The following is a 27514-nucleotide window of genomic DNA, read 5'->3' on the forward strand; positions in this document are numbered from 1 at the left end:
TTGATGAAAATATTTATTAAAAGTAAAAATTCTTTGCTAAGGAAATGCAGTCTGAATTTTGGAAACTAGTGTCTACTGTGGCTCATGGATCAGGGGTAAAAGCCTTGCCTCAAACCAGCCTGAGAAGGAGCACCGGCTGGCAGGCTGTGAAGGTGCTAATAGGCTCTAATTGTCCTCATCAGCCTCTCCTGGTGCCTCCACCCCACTTACGTGCCAGACTTCTGAGTTTGCCCTGGAATTTACTTCATCCTTGCATGTTTGTCTATCGGTTACTGTCACTGCGTTGCTGCTGGGACTTGTTACTGCCACCAGTCCTGCTCTGCTGGTGCTGTCCGGCAGTGTGCCCCACGCTGGTGAAGCTGCTGTGGCAGGGTAACCGGTGCATCGTGGTTTGTCCTCCTCTGTGGGGAAAGCAGTCCTGGTCTTCCAGCACCCTGCAGCTGGACCCCGACCTCCGAGGTAAGTGCCCTGTGCACTCGTGACTGGTCAGACTGGCTGAGCATCCCTTGGCCCGTGCCACAAGTACCAAGACTTGTTCTGGTGCTGGTAACTTAATGTGTCTTGCAGGGCTGCGTGCGGTGTAAGAGCCCAGAAAATGCAGCTGGGGATTGTGTGGCGCAGGGCAACGTGGAGGTGCAGGACCCTTTGTTTGTGTGCAGTAGAGAGACTTGGGTTGCTTTCCGAGAGCTCCTAGCCCAAGCTTGGGGGCCTGGGTGCCCCTGGACTGCAAAGTGGCAGAGCAGATGGCAGAGCAATACAAAAAAAAGGCTTGGACAGACACTTATTTGGCGAACAGATAACTGTTGGAATGGGTCTTGTGTAGCCTGTGCTGCTGTTTCTCTAGGTAAGGCAACTGATGAGAAAAGGGTTTTTTTGAAAGGTTTAAGGCTCTGGTTTTGTGCTTTTCCTTTGGTTGAGCTTGCTTTAGTGACACTAATGAGATGGCCCGATGGATCTGATGGAGCATTGATTCCATCTCCTGGTTGCCAGAAGAAAGTCTGAATTTGAGTAAGATTTTACTGCCGCTGTGAAGCTTTGTAAGCCGCCTCCTTTTAAGCTGTAAAGCAGAACAGAGAGGAATTATAAAGAACAAACACGTGAACTGTGCTTTTTCCAGAGTTTAAAGGTGAAGTTGTACAAATATCAGAAACTAATTAAACTGACTGTGTGATATTTGGTTATCTTGGATCCTAGGAGAAAAATTGATTTCTGTTGCAGTGAAATAAATTACATTTTCATACTGATTGACACAAGCAGACTTTGCTTCTACTTGTCTTGCAAAATTAACCATTATCTGACTTTAGTTCTTCAAACTGGGCTGCTGAACTTTTACAGTGATGCTATTTTAGCATGTATTGATGAACAAACACTGTGGGGGTAACACTGGTCTGAAAGATGATCTTGTATGCATATTGCATCACTTTTTCAACTAATTGCAGTTTTCAAAAGGGCATTACTTTTCCTAAATGAAATGGTATTTTTAACTTGTACAGATGCTGTGCTGTACCAGCTTCTAGGTGCAGAAGCTTTTTCTGTGAGGCGATGAATGCAAGGAAGAGAAGTTTGTTTCCTTAACTGCAATTGGCTTTGTTTTAAAAATTTGTGCCTGAAAACTGAGCACAAACATGAGTTGCATAGCTCCTTGCATCTCCTTCAGCTGACACCGAACAGCCAGCTTCAGGCAGATGAGCCTTAATCTCTTAGCTGGACTCAAGTTAGTTGCAAGAAGGCTGCTGAGCTGCAAGGGTCCTAATGGCCAGCAGTGGGGCATGTGTACAGGGAGGGGGGATGGACAAACCTGCTTTAGCCCATTTACTGCCCTGCTTTCCTCTGGAGTCTTTCCTTCCATGACCTCTTTCACTGTAGGCTGGTGCAAGCACGAATTAGACTGCTGTACAAATAGGTGCCTCAAATACTGACTTCTCATCTGATAGAAACCCCAAATTCAAGGGTGTGACATCTGCTACTGCTTGGCAGTGGTGCCACAGTGCAAATATTTACTGTAGATCATTGTTCATTGGTGTGCTTCAGGGGGTGGAAAAGCAGTGGTCGGTGTCCAGCTGGTGGCCTGTCCTCTTCATCACCAAGTCGCAGCCAGCTCCTGCCTGCACAGCAGCACGGCGCGTGCCCGTTCCTGTGCTGAGTGGTTCGTGCAGCTATAGAGCTGGAGCTGCTGCTAAAGAACAGGATCCTCATTCCTGGTCTCTCACTGTAAGGACAGCTGGGGTTCTCGGCCTCTGAAAGCCAGCTCCACCAACAGTCCGTATCCCTCCTCCTCCAGCACAAAAGGAGAGGATACCTGCAGATGGGGTTGCCAGTGTCAGGGAAAAAAAAGACAAGGAGAACATTGTACACTGCTTTCAAGTGAACCAGGAAAGTGGTCCTAACTAAGTGGAAAAGACAATGTTGAGAATCCTCTTGATTCCTGTGGAAAGCAGGCACACCTGGAACTGCCTGGGGTTTCTGGTCTGAATAATTTTCTGCATGCCTGACTCCTTCTGCTTGTTCATGCTTCTGATAGATTCCTGGTGATCTCTGTAATGGAAATTACGTGTGGCATGTCTTTCACACTCATGGGCTTATCAAGGTAAAGCTGACAAGTTCTCTCTTCTCAGCCTCTGACTCTGTGTGACAACCTGTACTAAGTCTTGGCTGCTTCCACACAGATGACAACTTCTGTTTCCCACAAGACCAGAGACGCTTTGTTACACTGATAAAGTGCCTGTCACAGAGTGCTGGGGTTAAGTGCTGCTCAAAATACACCAAAAGCAATGGGGAACTGGCGCAAGAAATGATGTTGAAAGGGAGAAGGAAACGTCAGGCTAGACCCCAGCACTGTGAAGAGCTTGGTCACCTTATGGAGAGAACGGCACAAATCCAACTCAGTGGACAAGCTTTGGATGGTAGACAAAAGTGAATGCATCATTTTCTTAGGTCACAGCCATGTGCCATGTCTGCCTGCTTTCCAGAGCTGTAGATAGTTTTTTGAAGCACCGTGAACAATTTGGATGCTGAAATCTGTGTCCAGCTCTGTCACGTACCTGTGCTGTAGTGAATGTGAATTGCCTGACCAAGGGAGGCAGTGAGAGGCCATGTCCTCATCCCCCCTTCTGCCCTGAGCAGCAGAGATGCTGCACCCATCCAGTCCTGTGCTTCATGGAAGGCCTGATGCATGCAAGGAGGGAAGTAATACTGTCCCCTGCCAAAAATGTTATTAGGGTTAAAACCTCCTGACTTCCCACTGGGGACAGCCTCTGGGCCAGGGGTAGGGACCCTTAACCCAGGCAGGCTACAAGGAAGCGGAGGGGAGAAATCGGTCTGTCTTCCCCCGCACCGGCTGGTGCCCGTGTCCCTGCGGACTGACCTAAATAAACTGTCTCCAGCGGGCTGAGCAGACCCTTCCCTTCAGAAGTCACTATTATTCTGCCGTGCCACTGCTGCCTATCCTCGCAATGCACATGCTGCTGTTTTCCATCAAGGGACTTGCATTGATACGAGTCACCTCAAACTCCGAATGCCAACCCACACACTATCTTGCAAGCTGCATTCACCTGCAAACAGGTGAATACTCAGAGTTGCAGAAATTACTCTTTTAGTGGCAATGGAAAACATACAATCTCACCTTCCTTATTTTTTGCATGGCCTTCATTTCATAGGTACTAAAGTGAGAGCATCACTTTGAGGCAGCACTCCTTAAAAGTTACATTATGTGAAGGCTGGCTACGAACCTTTCTACTTATTTGGGTTATTGTCTCTAAGCACTGCAGAAAGAGGTTAAAAGGCTATATCAATTTGCAGGCTGTTCTCTTCCATAAAACCTTGTCCTTCCTGTCCCATCTTTATCCCAGATATCCCAGAGGAAGAGCTCCCCTTTGTGAAGGCTGAAGTAAATGCTCTTAGATATCATTTGGAAAAGATCTCCTGGATTCACTGAGTCTCATGACAGAGACTTGTTTGCTTTGTTCTTTAATGTTGGGTTGTTTAAATCAAATCAGCATAAAGGTAATTCCTTGGTTACTGAAAGTGACTCCAGTTTCCCTTCACACAGGAATGTATAGAGACAAGATTTTCTGCTTCTACAAAAGACTCGAGTTTGTAAGACCAGTTAACAAACACGAGATGTTTGCAGATGATGTTGATAAAAGCTGCAAGTACCTGGATAAGCAGAAAGGGTAGAAATAAATGAGGTAGAAAGGACACGCTAGCAATACCAAAATAGCCTTCAAAGGTCAAGAGGTTGTGGCAGAGACAGGTGAATAAGTGGTGGCAGTACAAGCTGCTGCTGCAGAACCAGAAGGGAAATGATGGCTACAGAGATGACAGTGGCCCTTCCTAAATTCACCAGCCTACATGGCCTCTGTTAAGAGTAGATCCAACCTGCAGTGTTGCTTTTATTCTCATACCACCATTAGATATGGGACAGAGGTGGGCGCTGTAAGAAGGATGGTCAGAGAGCAAAGCGAGCAGAGTTTCTCCTGCCCTAAACTATCCTCCAGCCCACCAGGGTGCTTGCTCTTATTCTGCTCAGACAGTTTCAGTAGTAGTACTCAAGGACTAAATTTCCACTTAATTTAATTGAGAAAGGCTGTAGGGCTTTGCTGCTATCGTTGTTTAGCAGTTATTTTTCCTGAAGCTGCAATTATCGCTGCCAATGCAATTCAGTGGGTAATGGAGGAAGTCAGGACAGTACATGCTTCAAAACCTCTCAGGTGCTGCCTACCCATGACACTTATTTGTGAGGCTTCCACTCTATTCTGCTCCTCCGCTGTTCCAGGCAGAATAAAAAGCACGAGCTCTCCCTGGTTTAAACCTCTAGCCCATCTTTTACCCATGCATTTGAAGGAGCGGGGAAGGAATGTTGGAGAAGCAGGGGAACAAATTCAAAATGTTAAATGTAACTACAGAACAAAGGCAAGAAGTCTGTGCTCACTAACTGGGTCTTCCTTGGGGAGCTGGTGAAGTGTCAAAGCAAGGGATCAGACAGTTCAAGTCATGGGCAGGAAAGATTGTTAGCAACTGCTTTGTGGACCAGGTAAAGTTTGGGGTTTTTTTGAAAAAGACTGTGGGATTTGGGCCTCGGTAAATCCAAGGATCCAATGGCACTCCCATCATGTGTACAGAGATGCTTCCAGTCTTCCCCTTGAGGTTCTCATTCAGAACTTGGATCCCAGCTCTTGAACAGAAGATGCTCCTGTATCAGCCAGCCACCCTCTGAAGATTCCACTCCAGTCCCTGCAACATTTTAACTTCAGATCCTGGTCAGTTCCATTTGCCAGTGTAAGAGCTAATAATTTTTAATACATTCTTTATGAAGTCATAAAAGCCAACAGGCCAGCAAGTTGTTTCTACCTGTGGCCTGTAACCATCCGGAGCTCTTGCTGCTGTATTTATAAACATCTAGAGATAAGTGGCATGTGATAACATACATTCATTTGTTAACCTCATATAGCCCACTGGAGAATGTTCCTTTGATATGAAGTTGGATCATCAATTCTTTTTCTCAGAGGTCATCAATGAATATCCATTTACTGTCTAGCCAAACAGAAGGTATCATTGTTTAGCTTCGGTAGCAATTCATTGCTGCTATTGAACCAAAAGGACAGAAGAAAACCCTGAGCCATGCATGGACACATGCAATGAACAAACCTGCTACAAACCTGATAGACAAAGGAGAAAATACCGGGCAAGAAAAATCTGCCACCCTTAGAAGAAAAGGCTCAGTAAGACAAAGGCAAATTTCTTACCAAACTTACTGGAAGAATGAGAAAGTAATTAATTATCCAGACAATATCTGGGACCAAAATTGAAAAATACAGGGCTTTCTTGCTGTAATTGTTTTGTATGCCCTGCTTACTCCTGCTCAATACTACAGTGTTAGGTTCCTTTAATCAATTAAACAGGTACATTCATGATGCAAAACAAATTAAGTGGAACAATTTTGGACAGGATTTGCTTGTTGATTTGTCCTGCCTTCAGCCTGCTGTGTGCTAATGCAAGTCTGCCATCAAGCGGCACAGCCAGAAAGAGCCTGGCGAAGCACTGATCCTCTAGCTTAAGCCTATTAAACACAGGAGACTTGGTGTCCCCTGAAATGCCACCTCTTTATCCATAAATAACAAGTGACAGACATGCCACCGCAACACTAGGTGGGAAAGAGCTTAGTGTCTGGGGTTACTGAGCACATAACTATAGGGGAAAATGTCTGTTAAAGCAGTATAAAAACCTCCCCTTTTCAAAGTCTGCCAAAGGCCCTAATGGTCCTACAGCAGGGGGTGTGTCCCGCATAACAGAACAACGCAGCTCTTGAATGACCCTTCTGAGGAGCCGATGAGCAGCTTGACTTGTTCAGACAGATGATGCTGGTTTCAATGTAGCTCAATCCAGCCCTAAGGGAAACTGCCACTGTCATCCAGGACCTGCTGGTAGTGCCTCAGTGGTGAAAGACCTGGACACCTGCATGGGAACGCCAGGACATCCTCTGTTTTCCTCCTTGCATTGCTTCCACCCATGCTGGAGCTGATGAGTTTGGTACAGAAGTGTCTGACTGGGGTCAGGGATAAGAAGGGATTAATTTAGGTACATGAAGAATCCTTGTTGGGGATTTCTCAGAGACCTACACCCCTTCCATCCGCAAACTATCTCAGTATCTCAAACCTCAATGCATCAATCCCTATGTTACTAATGAGGACATGTTTTACTGCCTTTATATATATCCTGGTAACTTGAGCGCATACAAGTGAAAGGTCATACTTCAAGAGCTGCTAAGGCACCCATACTCAGTAAAATCACTGGAAGTTAACTGTCCCTAAATACCTTTACAAATACGGTGTTAGGCAATATGCCTCAGAGCATACAAGCATGTACATTGTACAAACCCACTCTTTCCCTAGCCCTAACTGTGGTGGATGGCAAAACCAAGAGCATCACAAAGCGGATCTGTGAGGTTTCAGACTAGCTTGGCATGTTTGCTTTTATCTCACATAGCCCTTATGAGTTACCGTTGCATTTTCCATTCTGGTGGAGCTGAGCAGCAGCTATTGCCCTTTGCAGAACTACTTCTGGCAATTGCACTTGTTCCAGACTTTCAACATTTGTTTGATGCATCTGAGATGAATGCAGTGCAATTTCATTAATTTCTTTTTTTTTTCTCCATCTTAATTATAACTTTCCAGTATTTGCTGAATAGAACAGGAAAAACTGCAGAAGAGTAAGCGCTCGGCATTTTAATACTGCCCTGTACCATGAATAACAATAATAGTCTCCCTGGCTAACATTCAGATTAGGTAAAGATTCTTTAAAATTATTGAGATTAAGTTACCTTCCAAAAACACAAAAACAGGCTGAATTTCTTTTGTGGTGACCCTGAACTTCACTCTCAAACAAATTTTCCCTTGGATGTTGCCTGACGCCAAAGACCTCTCAACACTGCCTGCTTCCTCTGACAAAAAAAGGTAACAGTGGTGTTAGAGTGCAACTCCGTTCAGACAAATAGTGTGTGGTTAGCGGGTAGTCACAGCCATGTTGAAGCAGACATTTGAAATAACAGAACAGGAAAATGTCAAGGAAAAAGAACAATGCGAGCAATAGCTGAAAGATCCTTTGGAGAGCATCAGTAATTTGTGGTTAGTAACACAGAGATGCTTGAATCAGAACCACAATCATTTACTTCCTAAAAGCTAACAAAACAAACCTCTGTTCCAAAGCAGCTCATTCTCACTGTCAAAAGCACTAGAAAACATCCAGCTTTCCTCTTTTTTTTTTTTCCCTTCACTAATTGTGACCAGTTTTCCACGGTCAGCTGAGCTGGGATAGCTGCCTGTATTTGTGTTCTCACCCACAGCCAACCTCCCCAGCAAAAAAGTCACAGGAGCATAAGGAGGGGCCTCATTTACTCTGGGGAGTATCTGTAATACTGGCATGCTGAAATATTCAAGTGTGGTATTCTCTTTACTGTCAATATTTACACGGAGCTGGAGACAGGGAAGCAGAGGAAGAGAGGAAGTGGCAATACACCATATATCAAATAGAGGAACGTTGCTTCCAACAGTTTAAATGGCTAGAGGAAAAAATCAGATTTTGCAAAGATTTTAAAGTGACTGTATTTGCACACTATGTAATCTTTAGTCCAGGAAAACTAAAAAAAAAAAAAAAGGGGGGGGGGAGCGGAATTTCATTGTTAGTATCATAAACCAAACAGAAAAACATATTGCATACTGGCAGACTTTTTAAACTCCAAGAAAGTGTGAGCGACTGGGAAAAGGTCATCAGAAGACAATGGCAAAGAATGAAAGGTTATTTAGCAGGAGATGTGTACCCAATTACCTGAGAAAACAAGGAAAGGAGGGAGGAACAAGGCATTCACTAAAAATAAACGCACATCTGAAAGTGTTCATTATAAAAATTGCAGTTATTCTCTCCTCACTTCAAATGCTGTTGGAGAAGTAAACCTACTGGTGCGTGAAGGCATGGCTAAGGCATGGGAGGCTCGGACAGTACCATGTGGGAAGTAGAGGCTGTGCTTTAAGGTAGTCAAAGACAGTGAACATCAGAACTTCCCAGCCTCTTCCAAAACGCTGCCTGCATCCCTACCGCAGCGCACAGGCCTGTCTCTTGTCATGCTCCGGTGACTGCAACGCTGGTTCAGGGTAAGGGCAATTCACCCTCTACTCTTCAGCTGTAACGTCCTGACTTTTCTTTCCTCTTTAGAAAGCAAACCTTAAATGAGCTTTTCTGTTCCCCTCAATGCGGATAATGTGATGCCCAGTCCCACACACCCAGATTGGCCCAGGCGCCTACTTTCTGTAGAAGTTGGCCTGACGTTTGCTGCTAATGTATCTGTATCAAGGCAGGGTTCTCAAAGCTGAAGGCAGTTTTAGAGGCAGCATCGCATATGTACTCATGGTCTAGCCATATTTGCTATAAGCCCTGTGCTGAGCCTGCAAAAAAATGAATGAAAAGGCTGCAATTCATAGAAAGCTACTTCCCAATAATTTATTATTAAACAGAGAAGCTTTCAAGCATCTCTGTGTTTATGTATGTAAAACCTTCCTTGGGGAAAATGGGCCCAGGGATCAGTGAGACTAATGGCCTCCGCGTAATAGGTTGAGTTACCATGCAAAGGTTCAGAGGATCAGAGCTAATGGTGTTAGAAATCTAAATGGCAGAGTAGTAACTCGCAGCAGTAGAATGGAAATCGCCCACCTCCCTTCGCTGTCTTAAAAATTATGAAGCTGACTTAGATGAGGTTTTAATTGAATTTATATTTTCCTTTCATCTGCTCTTCAGTCTTCGTATTGCAACACGTAAGGCTTCTACAATTTCCAAACTGACCAGATTTAGAGCCCAGAAAAAGAGAGTAAGTCCTGCATTTAGGGGGCTTGAAAAACAGAGACTAAGTCCTGTGTTTGGGGGGTTTGAAGCCAGGCTTGTTTAGGCAGTTTAAGGTCTTGAAAACAGAGACTTAACTCCTGTGGTGTACTGCTTGAAAAACAGAGCCCAAGTCCTGCATTGCTGGGGCTTGGAACCGGGATCATTTGGGCAGTTTTAGGGTTTGGAAACGGACACCAAGTCCTGCATCCTTGGAGTTTGAAACCAGGCTCAGGTGGCCAATTTTGAAGCTTTGAAATGAAGTCCTGTGTCTGGGTGCTTGAAACCAGACCCATTCAGGCAATTTTTGGACTCAGATAATTGAGTCCTGCATTTTTGGGGTCAGTTTCAGGGACTGAAATAGACAAAGTCCTGTGTTGCGGGAGCTTGAAACCAGGCTCGCTTGGCCAGTTTGGGGGCTTGGAAACAGAGACCGAGTCCTGCGCTTTGGGGCTTGGAACCGGGCAGGGCCTCCCGTGTTTGTGTGGGATGGGGGGGGCAAAGGCGCTCTGAGAGCCGAGACGCCCCTTCCCGGGCCGGTCGCCGCTCGGTGCTCAGGGGCTCGGTGCCGCGGTGCGGGCGGTTCTCAGCCCCCGCTCGGTGGCTGTGCGGAGCCGCCGGTTCCGTGGCACCGGCGCCCCGCTGCCCCCCGCCCCCGGGGGGACCGTGCCCGGCGCCCCGCGCAGGCGGCAGCGCGGCACGTCGGCCCCGGGGCCCGGCCCTGGAGCGCGGCTCCTGCCCGCGGCGCCGCGGCAGAGGGCGAGGGCGGGCTGGGGACGCTCGGGGGAGCCCGGCCCCGGCGCCGCGCCGGGCAGCGGAGCCGTCGGGCTCCGCCCGCCCGGGGAGAGACGGACACCGGGGCCGAGACTCCCCCGGGGCTGCGGCACCGCATCCCGGGCGGTGGATCCGCCCGGCGCCCCGGTACCGGCGCCCGCCCAGCTTGGGGCGGCCGGAGCGGGGGGGCGGGGCCCAGGCGGTTCGGGCCGCGGCGGCCGCCGGTCCCCCCGCCCCTCCTCGGCTCCGCGGGGCGGCAGCGGCCGGGCCCGGCTTCCCCGGCGGGGCCAGTGCGGGGGCGGGCGGGTGCCGGTTGCCGGCGGGTGCCGGTTGCCGGGCGGCCGCGCTGCCAGGGGCTCCGCGGGGCTCGGGGCGCCGGGGACTAAAGCGGCCGCGCTGCGGGTCGCCCCCGCCGGTGCCAAGCGCCGCCCGGGGCTGCCGGGCACCCGCCAGGGCTTCGGGGCTCGGGGCCGGCGCTGGGGCTCCGCAGCGCGGGCCGGGTCGGGCCTGTCCCGGGCCTGAACACGGGGCCCAAGGGCCGCGCTGCCGGGGTTCGAAACGGGCTCCTGGGCCGCAGCGGAGACCGGGCCCTGCGCGGGTGGGCTCAGAAGCGGGGATCGAGTCGGCTGTTTCGGGGGTCAGACCCAGGGGCCAGACGGGCCGCTGGTGCAGGGGCTGGGAGGGTTTTGTGTCGTCCCCTGCCAGAGGTGGGGGGGCTGGTTACGTTGGTCCCCGAAGTTTGGGAGCTGCCTGTGAGCTGGAACTGAAACCTGCTGGAGCCACAAACAAACTAGAGCCCTCCATGAGCTGGAGCAGAAACAAAACAAATTGGGCAGCAGCAACGGAGCTGGAGCTGCGCAGTGCCTGGGTGAGCAGAGCCGGGTGGGTGCAGGCAGCGCTGGCCCCAGCCTTGTGCAGGGCAGGTGGCAGCACCGGCCCCAGAGCAGGCAGCCCAGCTTCTTCCTGGGGGATCCACACCTCGTGGGTCACTCCAGCTGGAGCGATTCCTGGCATGGCTGGGGCTCCATCCCTCTCTCCCCACACAGGGAAAGGTGTGGGACAGTCAGAGCTCCCAGTGGCATGGCATGGGCCAAAAAGCCCCCAGAGCTGCTGCCCCTGCAAACCTCTCAGGCATGGGCAGCTCTTCCTGGCCCCTTGCCAGCGTTTTTGGCAGTGGCTCCCTGGTGCTGTGCATCTGCAATGGGAGGGGAAGGAGAAATGGGAGAGAGACGCCAGAAACATCCCATTTCTCCCTGGGAGAGTGGGTGAGAGCCGGGATCTGTGTGCAAACCTGCCCCATGCAGCAGCAGCAGTGGTGGCATAGACCTATGACCAGCAGCCCTGGGGCTGGGGACAGGGCTGGACCCCGGCAGTGTCTGCTGCCTCTGTGAGTGCCCTGTGCAGCTGTGACCCTGCCAAATGTGCAGCCAGAACTTTCCTCACTTGAAGGCTTCTTTCTCATCCTTCCTAGGGCTGACTACCTTGCTTAGAAGCCCTTTCATTCCTAACAACTTAGAGAGTGGGTCAGCTTGACCTAACTTAGTGAACACTAAATCAGAATTGAGTAATTCGGGTGTTCAGACAACCTTTCTCCCCCTTGGGACTTAAATCAGTCCAGGACTAGTCTGTTTCCTTCACATTTAGGTTGAGCTTGAGTGACTCTAGTCGTACGTATCGTTACTGATTGGTATCACATGCCCAGTGAGGTGTAGTAGTACCTTGGAGGTGGGTAGCTTTGGGGTGGAGGTGTGCTTTGGTATTACAATGAGATTATTTTATCTGAGGAAGGTCATTTTGCCACAGTGGTTGGCTCAGCAGCGGACATCTCATAGATCCTTCATGTGACAACTGCTGTGCAGCTTATCAGCTGTGTGGTGCCATCAAGTTCCTGTTCCTGCAGGGAGCACGGCAGAGCCTGGCCATGGGGTTACCCCTATCAGCATATGCTGAGACGGCAGGGTGCCTTGCTTAGGGAGCTGTGGTAAAGTAGACTCCGTGCATACCAACCATCCTGAAAGCAATAGCTGTATTTTACCCTAAAAAGCTTTCTGTAATACTACGCTTCTGTTAGGTCCCGGTTTTCTCCAATTCCCCCTCCCCAAAGTAATTTTGCTGCAAATGAGATAAAAATTTTCCAGTAGAGCAAGAAATACTTATTATAACACCTTTTCCAGTTAGTAAATAGCAAACACTAAGAAAATAAGTACTGTTAGAAACGGCTTGGCAATGTGTCTCATTTCAAAACAGTCAGAGAAATGCAAATTGATCCTGTCATACCTGATTGAAGACAAAGAAATCCTCCCAGCTCCCAGCTTAGGATGTTGTCTCTCTTGTAGCAGTCACTGAGAGGCAGCACTGTATCTTTGAATGATGGCAGATATGATTAGATTCACAAAGATGGTGTCAATTACTTTCATGTTTATATGAACAAACCATCAAATTAGGTGAAGTCCTCAAGCTCCTGGAAAGCTATTTCCATCACAGCGTCTGGACTCCCCTGAAATGATAGCAGAACACAGCTTATGGTGCTGCAGCCACAGTTGTGATGACTTTAACAAAGCACTAAGCTGTAAGAAATGAACCCCTGCTGTATTTCATCAGGTAGTAAAGATTACCTGGTTCTTCAGTCTGCTGTGGCAGACTTCTTTTTACTTCTTATCACACCCTCTGGCACTATTTCTCCCATTTATTTTTGTCAAATCCCACTGGCTGATACTCTGAGGGTTTGTAGCTTTACCTAATAGTAGATCTTGAAATTCAAGCTTGTTTTTTGAGCAAGAACTGTAACTTTGAATGAGGCTCCCATGTGCAAGGTAATGATTTTTCCATTAGTGCACTAAAACCCTTGAATATCATTTCTAGGGATTCCCACTGGAAGACTTGAACCAGCCAGCTGCACGGGATGTAACTGCTGTTGGATGCTAGCATTATCCCTTCTGCAGCGCTCCCGATGCCCTGCCTGGCAGACAGAGTTCAGGCTGTGCATACCCAGCAGGTTCAGCAGCTGAATGGGTGTTTTCTAAAGGGATAGTCGGGGAATACTCACGCCAGTAGAAACATTTATTCTTCTTACTGGAACTGAGATCGGTAACTTGTTACTGAGCTGAGTTCAGACTGGTTATCTACGGTTTCACAGATTCTGACAGGTGCTCCTGAGTCGTGGGCCTCCAGCAGAAGTGTGAGCAGGAAGCTAACATGGTGAAGTGCTAGACTGGGTCTCCAGAGGGTGATGGTAAGTTCCAAGCTATTCCATAGACTGCTCTGATCTCAGGCAAGTCTCAGCTCCCGACTGTGACCACTCCGTATCTTCCCCCCAAAGTAACTTTCAGCTCTCTGCCTTTTCTCGTTTCTTTAGATATAAACCTTTAGAAACAGCACTTTACAGCATCAGATGCATAGAGGTTTGCAGGCACTAATGGAAGGTAAATAATAACATAGGCTGGCTTCATGAACAGCCTTTGTGCTAGCGGACTCTGCCACATGGGAGATCAGTGATCACTCTGCAATAACATAGCCTGTGTTGATGTAGTATCACAAGTCTACTAGGTTATTTTGAAGTGAATTCTTAAATGACATATTTTCAATGTCTTCGCAGCCACAAAAAAAGTACATACATGTTTTTTAAAGACAGCACGCATACATGTTTTAACCACGCCTACCAACAAGCATGGAGTACAGGTCTGCATTGCTGTTGTATGTTTTCCAGAGAACTCGACATCGCAGAGGTGGAAAACTTTTATATGCAGGTTGAAGCAGCATAAACCCACTGGTCTCAGAATGTTATCCCGCTCAGCTTTGACCTATTTTGACCTTAAATGACCTACTTTATATATGGTCCTCTTTCTTCCACCTCCACAAAAGAGGAGGTAAAAGTCAAGCCTTTCTCCTTCAACAGAGATAAGGAGGAATTAATCAAAAGTTCTGGTCTTTGGGCTACCCCTCCTTTAAAGCTGAATTCAGACTCCATGTTTTCCTATGCCCGTACTTTTTGGCTCACTGGAGTACATCAAATAATGCCACCTGTGACAGCTGCTTTGTGGATTATGAATTACTGACTAGGAACTGGGTTTGAGTCATTTAGTCCAGCTGCAGAAGCCCTGCAGTAAACCCTGAGGTGATAGCAGTTGTGGAAAGTACCAGGAAAACCTGGTGACTTAGATTAGATCTGGATTGTTAGCTAGAGTTGAAAATGTTTCCCTTATGCCATGGCTCTCATGAAAATGCTGTTTCTGTCCAGGCATCTGTGTGTTGCTGAACTGCCTGTGGAAGGGGAGGAAGGTGCTGTAACTGTTGAGCAATTTCTGTTAAATTGAAAAGGGAAGTGTTGCGCACATCATTGGCCACGAGATTATCAGCTTTTATGGTCACAAGTAATTGAATGTCCAACCCAGGATGCTAGGGGCACATTGCTACAATATACAGTTTATTGAGCAAACCAAAAGCAAGCAAGCAGAATTTAGCAATAACTTAAGAGCCTAATCATTTAACTACTTTCTTTCCACTGCAGCGATGCTAACGCAGATCATATCAGCTTGGTTGTTCAATAGCAAATAATACCACTTCTGCCTCCAAGCTGGAGAAACCAGGTATTTGGAAGCAGAGAACAGTATTAAGCAAATTATGAACTGTTATCTCAAAAATGAATCTTTCAGTTAAACCAGCCAAAGTCAGCGCAAAGATGAGGTTAGATAATCTCTTTGCATGATACACAGTACTGCAATATGTTGACAACCAGCACAGAGGAAACTACCAAAAAGGCAATCTCTGCAGACTACTTAACATGCCCCCCCCTGCAGTGACATCTCTGAAAGAGCTCAAGTGAAACTCACCTCTGCTTTTAGCTGTAGCTGTGCTAAAGAACTGGAGGAAATCTCCTTCAGAGCCAGAGTCCAGTCTTCCCCTCTTGCAGGCAACTATCCCATAGCATCTCTTTTGGAAACAATCAAGCTTTACCCTAAAAGCTGTTTCCAGTTCTTGTCGTCACTGATGCTACTCCTTCAGAATCTTACTTGAATGAGGGTTTGAAATTTTTCTTAATATCTGGACTAAAGTTACTAACAGTTTTTACCTAATTGTCTTTCAGCCAACATCACCCTTTCACTTAGTTTTCCTCCCTATTCTTTGCCCGACTTCATTTCCTTTACAAACAAGCCAGATTCAGTAAGATCTTAATTTTCATGAAATCATTTCTGTACAGATTCGAGTTTGTTATTTATATATATATATATTCTATATATATATCTGTGTAAAGAAAGATTAACAAAATTCAGTGCGATGCTTGCACTTATTACATGTCTACAGTAAGAATATATTGTCCAAAACATCTAGGATTATATTTTCTGACAGCCACATCTTATTCTTCGCTTCTGTTTATCCTGTGGTTCTTCTAAAACTCCAGCTATCCTCCTTTGTCACTTTCATCAGATAAGCTATTTGAGTGCCTTCCTATGATTTCAAAACTGTATGATCTTGCACATCATACTATGAAATGTACTCCCCACTCCCCCTTTTTTTTTAACTCCAGGGCTTAACTCCAAGGCATTCTTGCATAATCCTTCCTATTGCTTCTGTAAGTTTATTACATGCCTAATTCTTGTGCTGCCATCACTACTGCAAATATAAACAAGATAGGTGTACAGACCCCACTCCAAGTGGAGCCTCATCTATGAACCAGAGTCTCTTCAGGGGTACACCTGCTGCAGCACAGACACAGCCACGGCTACAGACACTTTGGGGCGTCCTGCTCCCACGTGGACTCATCCACAGGTCACAGTCCCTTCAGCTCGAGCTCACACTGGAGCTCCAGCCTGTCCAGTCCGGCAGCACAGGAACAGCAGCGGTGCCCTGGCCACCTGCCAGCCCAGGCACATCGCCATCGCTGTTATCAGAGTGTTCCCGGGCACAGCGCAGTAAGATAAGCAGCACAGCAAGCAGCGAGAGCAAAAAGCAGCCACTAACGAGCACTGGACTCTAATGCACAGCAAGGCAAGCAAGCCCCATGGCCAGCACAGAAACCTGTCCTTTAATAGCTAAACAGCAATAACAGCTAGAAATTCCAACTAGCACATTCCAATCAAATCTGTCATTATCTTGAACTCTCCGAGCCCCATGTTGGGCACCAAAAAAGACTGTCATGGTTTAACCCCCGCTGGTGACCAAGCACCATGTAGCTGCTGGCTCACTCGCCCCACAGTGGGATGGCGGAGGGAACTGCAAGGGTAAAAGGGAGAAAACTCATGGCTTGAGATAAAGACAGTTTAAAAGGAAAAGCAAAAGCAAGCAAGCAAAGCAAAACAAGGAATTTGCTCACCCCTCTCTTCCCACGGGCAGGCAGGTGCTCAGCCATCCCCAGGGAAGCAGGGCTCCATCACGTGTAACAGTTACTCAGAAAGACAAATGCCATTACTCCCAATGTCCCCCCTTCCTTCTTCTTTCCCCAGTTTATATACTCAGCATGACACCGTATGGTATGGAATATCCCTTTGGCTAGTTTGGGTCAGCTGTCCTGGCTGTGTCCCCTCCCAATTCCCCGTGCCCCTCCAGCCCTCTCCCTGGCAGGGCCTGAGAAACTGGAAAGTCCTTGTCTTAGTATAAACATCACCCAGCAACAACTGAAACATCAGTGTGCTATCAGCATTGTTCTCACACCAAATCCAAACCACAGCACTGCCCCAGCTACTAAGAAGAAAATTAACTCTATCCCAGCTGAAACCTGGACAACTGTAATAATGGTATGGACTCTTGTGCCTATGTACACCTTTGATGCAGTAAGCTCCATTTCTCCCGCTCAAAATAAAATGCTTTTCAGAATTCAGCAATGAAACAATGTTGATTCAGAAACATATGGAAGACACCCACACACATTCGGTGGGCATCACATGCTAGCTGCTGAAACACAGCCACCGCTGGGAAACTGGCCATAGCACAGTTCTGCTATGGCCATATGGAAACCCCAGGATGGTCCAGGAGGTGGAACAAGAAGCATTATTTAAAGACTCATTGTGATTTGAATTTTACAAAAGAATAGTTCAAATGCTACTTCTTTATTTGAGAAAGAAACTGTTCTATGTATTCCTCATAAAAGCCCCAAATGAGAAAGGCAGAAGCCTACACTTAATTTGTTTTTTAAGTTCAGACTCTGTTCTATTTTAGTCCATACAACTATGCTCTTGGCAAAGGATTCCTCCTAAACCCTCGGTCAGAAATCTAGCCAAAGGCTTTACAATCCCATAAAGAGCCAATATTATCCTTGTCAATGCATTGGTACTGGGACAGAGGAGAGGCAGCTTTGAACTCCTGTTTAAGATCACTGTAGCTGCAAGTTACTTCTGTCAACGAAACACATTAGCCTTCAAAACAGCACTCTCATGGAACAGTCCTGACAGCTTTTTCCTTGAATGCAAAAAAGCCAGGATGCAGGTTTGCTTCAAACCTGCCACAGTGTAAGCTTTGCTGGAAATACACCTTAGATCTCAGGCTGCCAAAGAGGCAACACAAGGACATTTTTCTGTGCAGGACCAGAAAGGGCAGGACTGCTGTTCCCCATAACCTGTCAACAGCAGCATCTCACCAGCTTTCAGCAGGAGTGACAAAAACGGCACAAAAATGTCAAGATGGAAAATGTCATAGCTCAACACTACGCACGAGATAAAAAGTAACTCTAGTATTCATTGAACACAAACATGAAAAAAAACCCACGAGGTATGCAGCAAATAAATCTTTAACAGTGCTGAAAGCGGAGGGAATGAAAGATTTCACTACTTCAGTGCTTTACAGGAAACTCTGAAAAACCTTTGCTTCTTCTCAGACCCCATGACAATTAAACATTCTGGCACGCTTCATGACTTTGAGTTACAGGGAAAGTTATTACAGGTTGAAACCCCCCTTTGAATCTTCACAGTGAATTTGCAGAGAGAGAGTTCTGCACGGACTCTTAAAGGAGAATAAGGGGACAAGGCCAGTTAGAGCAGGACCAAGAGCTGTGCCAGGGGGTGGAATATGTTCCTCCCATTACAATTTGAATTTGGCCCTGGGGACTTGTCTGAAAGCAATACAAGCAGGTATGCAGGATGAATCCTTCCTTCAAGGGTTCCTACAGTGGGGGTTATTTAGGACGCAGCAGCAGGCCCAAATAAGCTCAGTCAGAAACCCGCTTTTAAATGTTACTCATCAAAACAAGAAAAAAGAAACAACATATATAATGATACAGAAGCAGAGCTGATTCTGAGTTGAAAGGTTTCAGAGTTTCCCCAGGAGACCTCTGAAACACTTGGAAAGAAAAAAGCAGCCCGCACTACCACTACGCTAGAAGTGAGTGCCTTCCCTCTGGGAACAGCGACAGTTTTTTTCCTCTACTGTCTATTACACAGGGATTTGGAAAGGAAAAAATAAAGGTCGCAATCAGGAAGCTTTCAGAAGGGATGGTAGAAGGGTAGTATCAAAAAGGATCTGTGCTACCAGTCTCCAGCTGTAAGTGGAGGATTTAAAAATGCATTGATTCCCCTTTCACCCACCCACCCCCCAACAAAGGAAGAACAGAGCATTAATGGCAGAGCAGTTACTTATGAAGACCTGAATTATTTTTACAGTGTCTTTAGTTTATTTGCTTGAGTTCCTTGCAAAACACTGCCATTACAACACGTGGTTTAGTCTCCTGGGAAACTGCAGCGTAGCCACCACTGCACAAGTAAATTCTGTTGATCTCAAGCCTTAACTAGACTTTACCACCTACCTGCTTTTTAGCAGAGAAATCACCCAGCTAGTAAAGCCTAGCTGACAAGACAGGCAGGTCTCAACAATGACAAAACCCATGCTGAGTGCAGCGTCAAAACGCTGAATTGTCCAACAGTCCCATCTCCATTGAGGTATATGCATTGCAAGGAACAGACTTCCCCAAAACACGTGTTTAAACACACACACACACCCCGCCCCCCAACTAGGCTAATGCATTAGAACAAGAAAAAATAAAGACTGAAGAAGAGCTAAAAAATACAGCTATTTGTACGTGCCTGTTGAAGACCATGGGCTAAGAATTTGTTAACTGAGAGCAAAGTTAACTCCTTTGCTAGCAGAGCTGTGCCAAATACTTTCTTATCTCTAATTACAGATGGAAGGAAGAAAGTAGGAATAAAAATGAAAAAAATTTTTGTTCAAACACTCGCATGCCTTTGGTTCTCTTATCTACTAAGCATCAAAAATGGGCAATAGATTTAAGAGTCTTACTTTTTTTTCCCTCTCTGCAACAGGAAAATTCACAGAGACTTACTGAAGTAAGCTTAAAGGCATAGAAATGTTTGTTCTCTCAGGAAAACTGCATCATCATGCTTTTCCTAATTTTACTAGGATGAGGAGGGCATGACCACAGTGTGCTGGAGTATATTTCCACTCTTAACAAGAAGTGAAGGACAGTCACGTGGGTGCCCAGCCATGCGGAGACAGGCAGAGACTGTTCAGTGGAATAAAGTCCCAAGCTCAGAGGACTGAAATGCCCAAGGAAATCAGGTACCTGGGTAATGTCAGCTCTTGCCAAGCACCTAACGAGATGCACGAATACAGAAAGCGACAGCAAAGTAAGTTCTGGGGACCTGCTTTAAGGCTTTGTGACACCAGCCAGGTAGCACTAAAGACGTGCCAGTCTCTCCCTGTGAGTTGCCATCCTGCATGCACAAACTATCTGCAGCCCTACTGGTAACAGCTATTGACAGAGGAGCAGCTTTCAAGAATTTTGGACATGAACGAAAGAATGATTTAGAAGGATAACTAGGCAAAATGTTCAAGATAAGGAATTAACACACCAAAGCACCGAAGAACTCAAATCTCATTCAGGTCAAGAAGAGATTTCTCCATGTCTGATACTTTGCAGAACAGGATTTTGGTTGCCAAAGGATCCTCCTTACCTAATAATTAATCTCCGTGCTACAGACTTCTTGTACCTGGGAATTGTGTTCCAGTTAGCTTGAGGAAGATCACTACATTAGAAAACAGGTTATTTATTTGTGAATCGGGACAGAAAAATGGTCTTTCCATAACACATTCTAGACAGCATGCAAACCCATGTCTCTTGTACCTTCATCACCCACACATCAATTAGCAGCTTCTTCCTCTACAAGGAAGCCTTCAACAGTCTGCCAGGGACTAATTTGTCTGCCTTCTCACATGTATTAATTAAACCCTCATCCAAATGAGGACTGGAAGATGAGCCCTTTCCCCTTGTAATGCTTTAAAATGCAATTAACAGTAAATGGTACATCTAAAATATGCCTAGACAGGCACAGATGGGTTCCAGAAGCAGAAACACTTGCTGCAAGCAACTTTCATTCTGGACACAAGGTGATGTGCCAGGGCAAGCCAAGAAACAATCAGGCTTAATTAACTTACATTTAGTGAACATAAAACCTAGACACCATACTCCGTAACAGCTCTGTTTCAAACACTGTCCAGTCAAATGCAGGGGCTGGGCAAGATGCTTTCCCCAGCACTCTGGTAGCCTGCTGTACCCTGGGAAGGAGCCAGTTCACCTAACCCTGCACCAAGAGCAGCTCCTGTCAGCAGAAAAGCCTTTATCCAGTCACCCCGCTCCTGCCACCCTGGGGGAGGCGTGGAGTTGTTTTCAATAAATTCTTTGGGAAAAAGCATATCTTACCCCATCTGCTTCACTTCCGTATTAATTGGAAAAATACATATAGGCTGGGGTTGATAGAAAGACTTCTGACAACTGCATACAAGACACGCAATCATCATCTGGATAGTGCAAGATTAAAATTTGAAAAGACCACAAGATTGCACACAAGTTAAAAACACTATTGTAAGTCCAGTTCCCCTTTCCCATTATCATTGCCTTTCAGTTCCTCCTTGTACAACAAGGCTGATGAAGGCTCAGTTTCTTCAGAGTGAGTGCAGAAGGAATATTGGTGATTTTATATGCATTTGGAGACAATCTCAGGAGAAACTGAGGTGCTGGCAGGAGTTAACTGGAGTTAGCTGTCTATCTGCCCGTATAAGCTTGAAACAACCTTAAGCTACATGCTGCTTGACCTATCTATTGTCAAAATCCTGGTGCCAATCTACCAAGAGTTCTTTACCCTACATGTCTGCAACACTCTCTTGGATCTCTGCAAATCACAAGTTGGTAACCATCATCTAAAAACAACAGAGGAGCACCGTAAAAGAGAAATGACTACCCAACTTATGCATATTTTTTAAAAACCTCTCTCTAATTTCCTGTCCTCTGGTTTTAAGCAGGCACACAGTAAAACAAATAAAATATCCAATTGAAAATAGATTTTCTGTCTAGGTAGGTTTTTAAGAAGGCTGAATGATGAAAAAGCCTAAAACCTTGGTACAGAGAAAGCCTGTTCTAAGTGAACAGCCCTAGAGAAGGCAACACTACAGAATGAAAGGAGGAAAGTAAAAAGGGGATGAGACTGTCAGTTCTGACAGCGGGGAGAGGCTAAGAAATAAACTACCAAAACCTACAGGAAAGCCCAGGATGGAAAGAATCAGAGTCAAAGCCAGGTTGTTCTTGAATTTGCATGCATTCTATATAAAAGGCATGACCAAGATACTTCATTGGAAATAAAATCTGAAGGCTTGAATTTATTTAAGCAGCGAGCCTTATTTTGTGCATAACCACCAATATGAGTTTGAAGGACCAACATTCAACTTTGCTGCTTTTAGAAAACATTTATGGCTTAACTCACTGTGCATCCTGAGCAACACGGATACATCTGTCTGTTGGATCTAGAAGAACGAACACCCTTCTGACCTGCAGAAAAAAAAGAATGAACAGTTTGAAGTGGATTTGTCTTGAAGCGTATGTTCTATGAATATTTAAAAACCAAACAAAAACTCCCAAACCTTTCTGTAGCACAGCAATTGTCACTTTGAAGGATGTTTCACACCCCTGACCACATCTGGGGTTCCTTCAGAGGCTGCTCTGGATACAAAATCAATAAGCTGTGAAATAAAAGCTACTTTACACCACACTTGCCATTATTTGTTAACATTTAGATCTACTACTTTCTTTTTCTTTAATTCAGTGTAACTGCTGCACACTCAACCACAGAGACCTGATCCAGTTTATTCAGGTCTTGTACTGCAGTTGTTTTTTGACTAGCTGCAAGTTAACTGACCTCAGTGGATATCTGAATGATGCCCCATTCCATCTGGGCCATGAAATTTTGAAAGGAGTCAAGTAACCTTGAACAAAGGACCACAAAGAATTCACAGTTCTCATTGATGGCAATTCTTTTTATTAGAAAGAATAACAAAGTGCTTTCCATAGGATTCATTTAATACAGAGTTGTTAAGAAATATTATTTTTCCTTTTCATATGGACAGGTTTGATGTGATGATTTTTCAGTGCAAACAGCATTCTCCAAGATTCTCCTACTTGTAGAGTTTCTTCTCTGTACACAGTAGTTCAAACATTTGTGCATTTGGTGGGTGTGAAACAGTACTGAAGAGTCCATCCTTTAAAAAACAAAGGTTATGTAAAAAGCTTTCGATACGTTACACTGACCAACAGGAATTATGTAATTTGTTTTTTAACACAGATTTAAGGGCCATAATTCCTTCATACAGCCCTACACACAGAAGCATAAAAGCACTTTCAGTTCTATCAAGAATAACGATCCTATATACCAATATAAATAACATTGCTAAAAACGTATCAATTTTTACCATATAGACAACAGTGAAATTGTCTTTTTTTTTTTTTTTTTTTTAATTAACCTTCTGCTTTTTAGCTAGGGACACCCTTTGAATGCTTGGTGCTTCTTCTGCCTTAGAACTATGTCTGGATGGAAGAAAGAACACAATACAAGGACTGTTTACCTATTCTCCCCCTTCACTTTTGGTACACATTTACAATCAGATTTTACACATATATGCACCATTTCACTGCATTCCATTTTCCACTCTCCACATCTGATTCTATCCTCCTTTTTTCCTTAACTCTGCTTTCCTGCAAATGACAGGGAGATACTATAGCAATAGCACAAAATTAGACAGATGATTTGGTGCAAATTCTTATCTATGTATGAAACCAAACAGGTGAGGGTTATCTTCCATACAACACATTATTTTTCTTTTTTCACTTTCAGTCAACCTAACTCCATTAGCAGGGATATTTTTTCAGGTTTTTTAAAATAAAAAAACTTCTACGAAGGACAAGATGTAATAAGTTACCCTTAAGAGAAACCATATAAAACATTCACTGTACACAATCTAAAAGAAGTCCAAAAGCTACCTTTCCCTAAAGTACATGTATACAAACATGAACATCAAAAGAACAACTGAAATGACTTCATGAATGAAACATAGTTATGCACATACTAAAAGGTTACAAGTATATAAACAGTGCCCTCACTGAACTTGTCGGTCACACCGTCGGTTCATTCCTTATGCACAGAGCAAAATCACCACTTCAGGGAAGTACTACATGCCATCTCACAGCACAGTGTCTTTACACAAGAGTACTAGTGCAACATGGATATCACAGAGACACTTTTTCCTACAGGATGAAAGGATGAGGACCTCTGAACAGTAATTTGATTGTGGGAAGAAAGGAAGGATTTTTATTTTTTTTTTAATGACAAGATGCTTTGTAGTACAGCCCTTATACAGGAGAAGAATACACATAAACCCACCGTTATATCTATACAAATATGCAAAGGTGTAAACAGGTGTTCTGCTGTCTAAGGGACTTGAAACAAAACCAAAGTTTACCCCTAGGCACTTGGGAGTACAGAGCTCCTGCCTCTTTGAGTTCAGCCTGTACTTGCTGTTTGCTTTGGGACTTGCAGTTGTGAACAACAAACCCCTGCATCCAGGATCACCTTCTGTTGTCAAATGTTTCCCTGCCACCAGCGTTAACTATTTAACTAGGCGCCAATCACCACAGGTGCCATCTAAACACACAGGGGACCTCAGTCCCACCCCCCTGCCAGTTCAGCCGTGCCCCTTGGATCCACCAAAGTTGTATGAAGATCTGGAGAGGAGATCTGCTCAGCAGGTAACTGTGCATTCATTAGAAAAGCACAGACGTGTCCACAGATGGCATTTATGCACATAAAGACTTTAAAGGAGCTGGGCCTTCATGTTCACTGCCCTAAATAACAATTATTTCACTAATAGGAAAGTCTGTAAGGACTGGGGCCCAGGTCTGTAAGGAAATAGAGCCCAGCAACCAACACGATCCATGTAGGCATAAAATTGGCCTTGAGAATGCAGTTGCAGGACTGGGACCATAGAAACGCTCCCCTTATCCCCTTATCCAGAAAGTCTCTGGATAAAACAGCATTTTCAACTAATCTGCTGCTGGTCTCTGCTAGTATAAAAATTTTTAGGAAAAAAGTCACTGCAAAATGTGTAAGTAGTTTTCTGTAAATGTCACATTACATTTCTTTAAGTAAATGTATAATTTCATTTTACCACAGATGGAGTCAATTTTGCAATTTTCTTACGAAAAGTAATGTACAGCAAATATTAAATTGGTAGCCTATTTAGTAAAGATTATGTCTCATTTTACCGTTTTTCTTTAAATGAGCATTTTCAACTTGGAAATATTCGATACACCCGTGGTGTGACTCCTGGGGAGCCAAAGTGAATTTTGCACTTACTCTTGAACGGATATATCCTATTCTCAGATTTGTGTTGCCCACGACATGCACCTATACATACACATTTTTGTTGCCTAGCATGGAAATGTATCAGTTAAGACTACTAAATAAAATGACCACCGGATTTCAGCTCCATTCTTGCCTTTCAGGGGGAAACAGGTCTGATTTGCTTACATACGCAAAGCCTCCAGCTTGTGTTGGGTCCACACTGCAGCAAATTAGGGAAGCGTTAAGAGAGCTGGTCTGATACCTATCTGGTTGTTCAGACACTTCACACGCAAGCCAGAGGAAGCAGACAATATTCTAGCATTGCCGTCTGGAATGGCAACTCTCCAACACTGCAGCTGTAACTACCTACAAAGTCCATGAATTATACAAATATTTATCTTCAGAAGGAGGGCTGGGGGAAAGAGCAAGTATTAAAAAAAAAGAAAAATAGCAGTAGGAGCAGAGTACATTTCCAAAAACAAGGCAGAGTTACATTAGACCATTTGGCCAGTACAGGAGTGTGATTCCTTCTAAACAACAGCTGAAGCCTTGTGTGAATTCACTGATATTAGTATAAAAGCATTTTGCTGGCATAGCTTGTTTCCTAGGGGAAAGCTTGCTAAAACTGTACTAATCAAAGATGCTTTTGTGCTGGGAAGTTGTATTCACCTTATGAACATTTAACATTGTAGGTTTGTTAGCAAACCTCTCTCATGCAGATTTAGCTTTTCAGCAAGAAGCCAGCAAATTATGCAGATTCAGGGAACAAACAGCACACAAACCCCACCCAACAGTGAAACAGGACACTCGCATCAAGTGTCCTCTTAAAACCAGACAGGAAATTTTCATGATACAAAGCAAGAACACTGGAGGAGCGGGGAGGAACAAAAAGCCAGTCCTTGGACTAAGGCCCCAAGAATGCAGAAAACAGTATATTGGACACCATTGTATTACAAACACCTCCTTTTTTGCCCTTCGAAGATGTAGTAGGGCACTGCTGACTTTGCTTACAATGCGTAATTTTAGTCCCCCTCACCCCAAATGTTGGAAGTTCAGTGAAATGCAATTTGAAGCATCGCAGCTTTTGATATGCCACCCATTTACTTAAACATAAATCCACTGACATAGTGACAGAGTTGAGAGAGATAATCTAAACAGCATCTATAAAACTTTACTGTTGTACATAAATAATGACAAGGCACAGAACAGCAACCAGTCCAAGAGCTTGTAGGCCAAGAAACCAGAGCATAACCCAGAAGAATATAATTATTACAGGTTCTACTATCCGTTCTCCAAAGTACATCCTTGTGAAGCCTATTCTGATAAGGCTTTTGTTTAGTTCACCAAAGAGAGTTCCCATCTTTTTGTAGTCATCTATTACAGGTTCTGCTGTGTGGTTTCTTTGTGCTTGCTGGACCTGTGGACAGAAGACAATTATTAGGAAATAGGTTGTACAATCAGTTCTTCTTACTGTGATTCTGAACAAGTCTCAGCTGTTTCTATTTGAACGTGTAAAACTAAGATATACATGCAATAAAGCTATCCCTTAAATCAAGAAATTGACAGTGTTACATAGCTTGTGACTTTGGTACAATGTTAAGGATGACATCCACTTGTCCAAACCTGGGACATGTCAAGTGATACTACAAACATATGACAGACACCCTGCTTCTCCTCCAGATGTCACGCTAGAGGGGTAAAGCCCTCCTGTAGCGTCATACATCTCACCTGTCTGTGCAACAGGGATGTCAGGGCAAACAAAATGGAATTAGTTGCCTGTAATTCAGGGAGGGGATCTGACCGAAGTAGCCTTGTTCTAAATTATTTTCAGAATATCTTCAGAACCACAAGAATGATACAAAACTATTAAGCATGAACTATAAAATATTTCACACCAAAGCACAGGGAACTGAAGGGGTACTATCACCACTGAAAAAGGGCACTGGATTTGACCAGGAAGAAGGCAAACATCTATCTCAATGTCAGCACAGAAAGGTGTGACGGCAATGCAGAGGAAGACAGACTCAAGGATGGCACAGATGCAAAGTGATGGTACAAAACAGCAAAGGGGAGAGGAAACAAGTTCTGCAGTTTTCCCAAAAAGAAAAGTGGTGGGGCAGATGCATAGGAAGGCAGAAGCACATCTTTAAATGAAGATGCAATGCTTAAATATCACTGCAGAAAACACGTGTCTGTTTCAACATGTAAATTGCAACTAGATTAGAGTTTGAAATCTCGTCTCTCCTTCCCCAGTGTCCAGAGATCCTTTGCACAAAACCTTATTGCCTTGTGTTTGGGTATGACAGGGCGAACATGCTTTCAAGATGATGGGTGTGAGTTTTCTAACCCTTCCATTAGGCAGCAATGAAAACACGTGCAGCAGGTACTCATCAATGTTTCAGTCAGCTGATCAACAAGTCCAACAAATTGCCCACAAACAATATGTGCAATTAGTCTACTCCTGGATTCAAAGCAAACATGTATCTTCAGTTCCATCTTCAAGGACGAAAGCTATTCTGTGTCCCTGGCTGCATGGTATGGTCTTCGTGGAGAAACAGAAATTCCCTCCCATAGCAGTGCCTGGCTCTCCATTAGAGAGCAAGGAATAAAGTGAATTCCCATTCCCACAGAAAACCATCCAGCAAAGGCCAAAGGAAGCCAGTATTTTTTTCTAGGCCAGACTTTAGGCCATGATGCATAACCTTCTGACTGAATAAAGATTGGGTAAAGCACCACAGCTGCTACTGACCACCCCCCCACCCCCA

The 27514-nt window shown here is 45.0% G+C and overlaps 1 protein-coding gene and 2 long non-coding RNA genes across 5 annotated transcripts in view; 1 reads left to right on the forward strand and 2 right to left on the reverse strand.

The window, feature by feature from the left end:
* LOC114017745 (uncharacterized) lies at nt 1-3590 on the reverse strand. Its single transcript, XR_008729989.1, has 2 exons — nt 2002-3590; nt 1-1057 (listed from the first exon to the last, which is right to left on the reverse strand). It is a non-coding gene; the product is annotated as an uncharacterized LOC114017745 (long non-coding RNA).
* Nucleotides 379-23785, forward strand: LOC129734364 (uncharacterized). Its single transcript, XR_008729990.1, has 2 exons — nt 379-459; nt 13277-23785. It is a non-coding gene; the product is annotated as an uncharacterized LOC129734364 (long non-coding RNA).
* FAM241A (family with sequence similarity 241 member A) overlaps nt 22369-27514 on the reverse strand; it is an 18203-nt gene continuing 13057 nt past the window's right edge. For 2 of the 3 annotated variants that reach the window (XM_055697488.1, XM_055697499.1), the window contains exon 2: nt 22369-26166. In XM_055697488.1, coding sequence (XP_055553463.1) covers nt 25921-26166 — 246 coding nt within the window. In that variant the 3' untranslated portion in view covers nt 22369-25920. The remainder of the gene's footprint in view (nt 26167-27514) is intronic. The other variant, XM_055697492.1, reaches the window with a different exon arrangement.

This window comes from Falco cherrug, chromosome 1, assembly GCF_023634085.1.
Source record: "Falco cherrug isolate bFalChe1 chromosome 1, bFalChe1.pri, whole genome shotgun sequence".
Classification (NCBI taxonomy): domain Eukaryota; kingdom Metazoa; phylum Chordata; class Aves; order Falconiformes; family Falconidae; genus Falco; species Falco cherrug.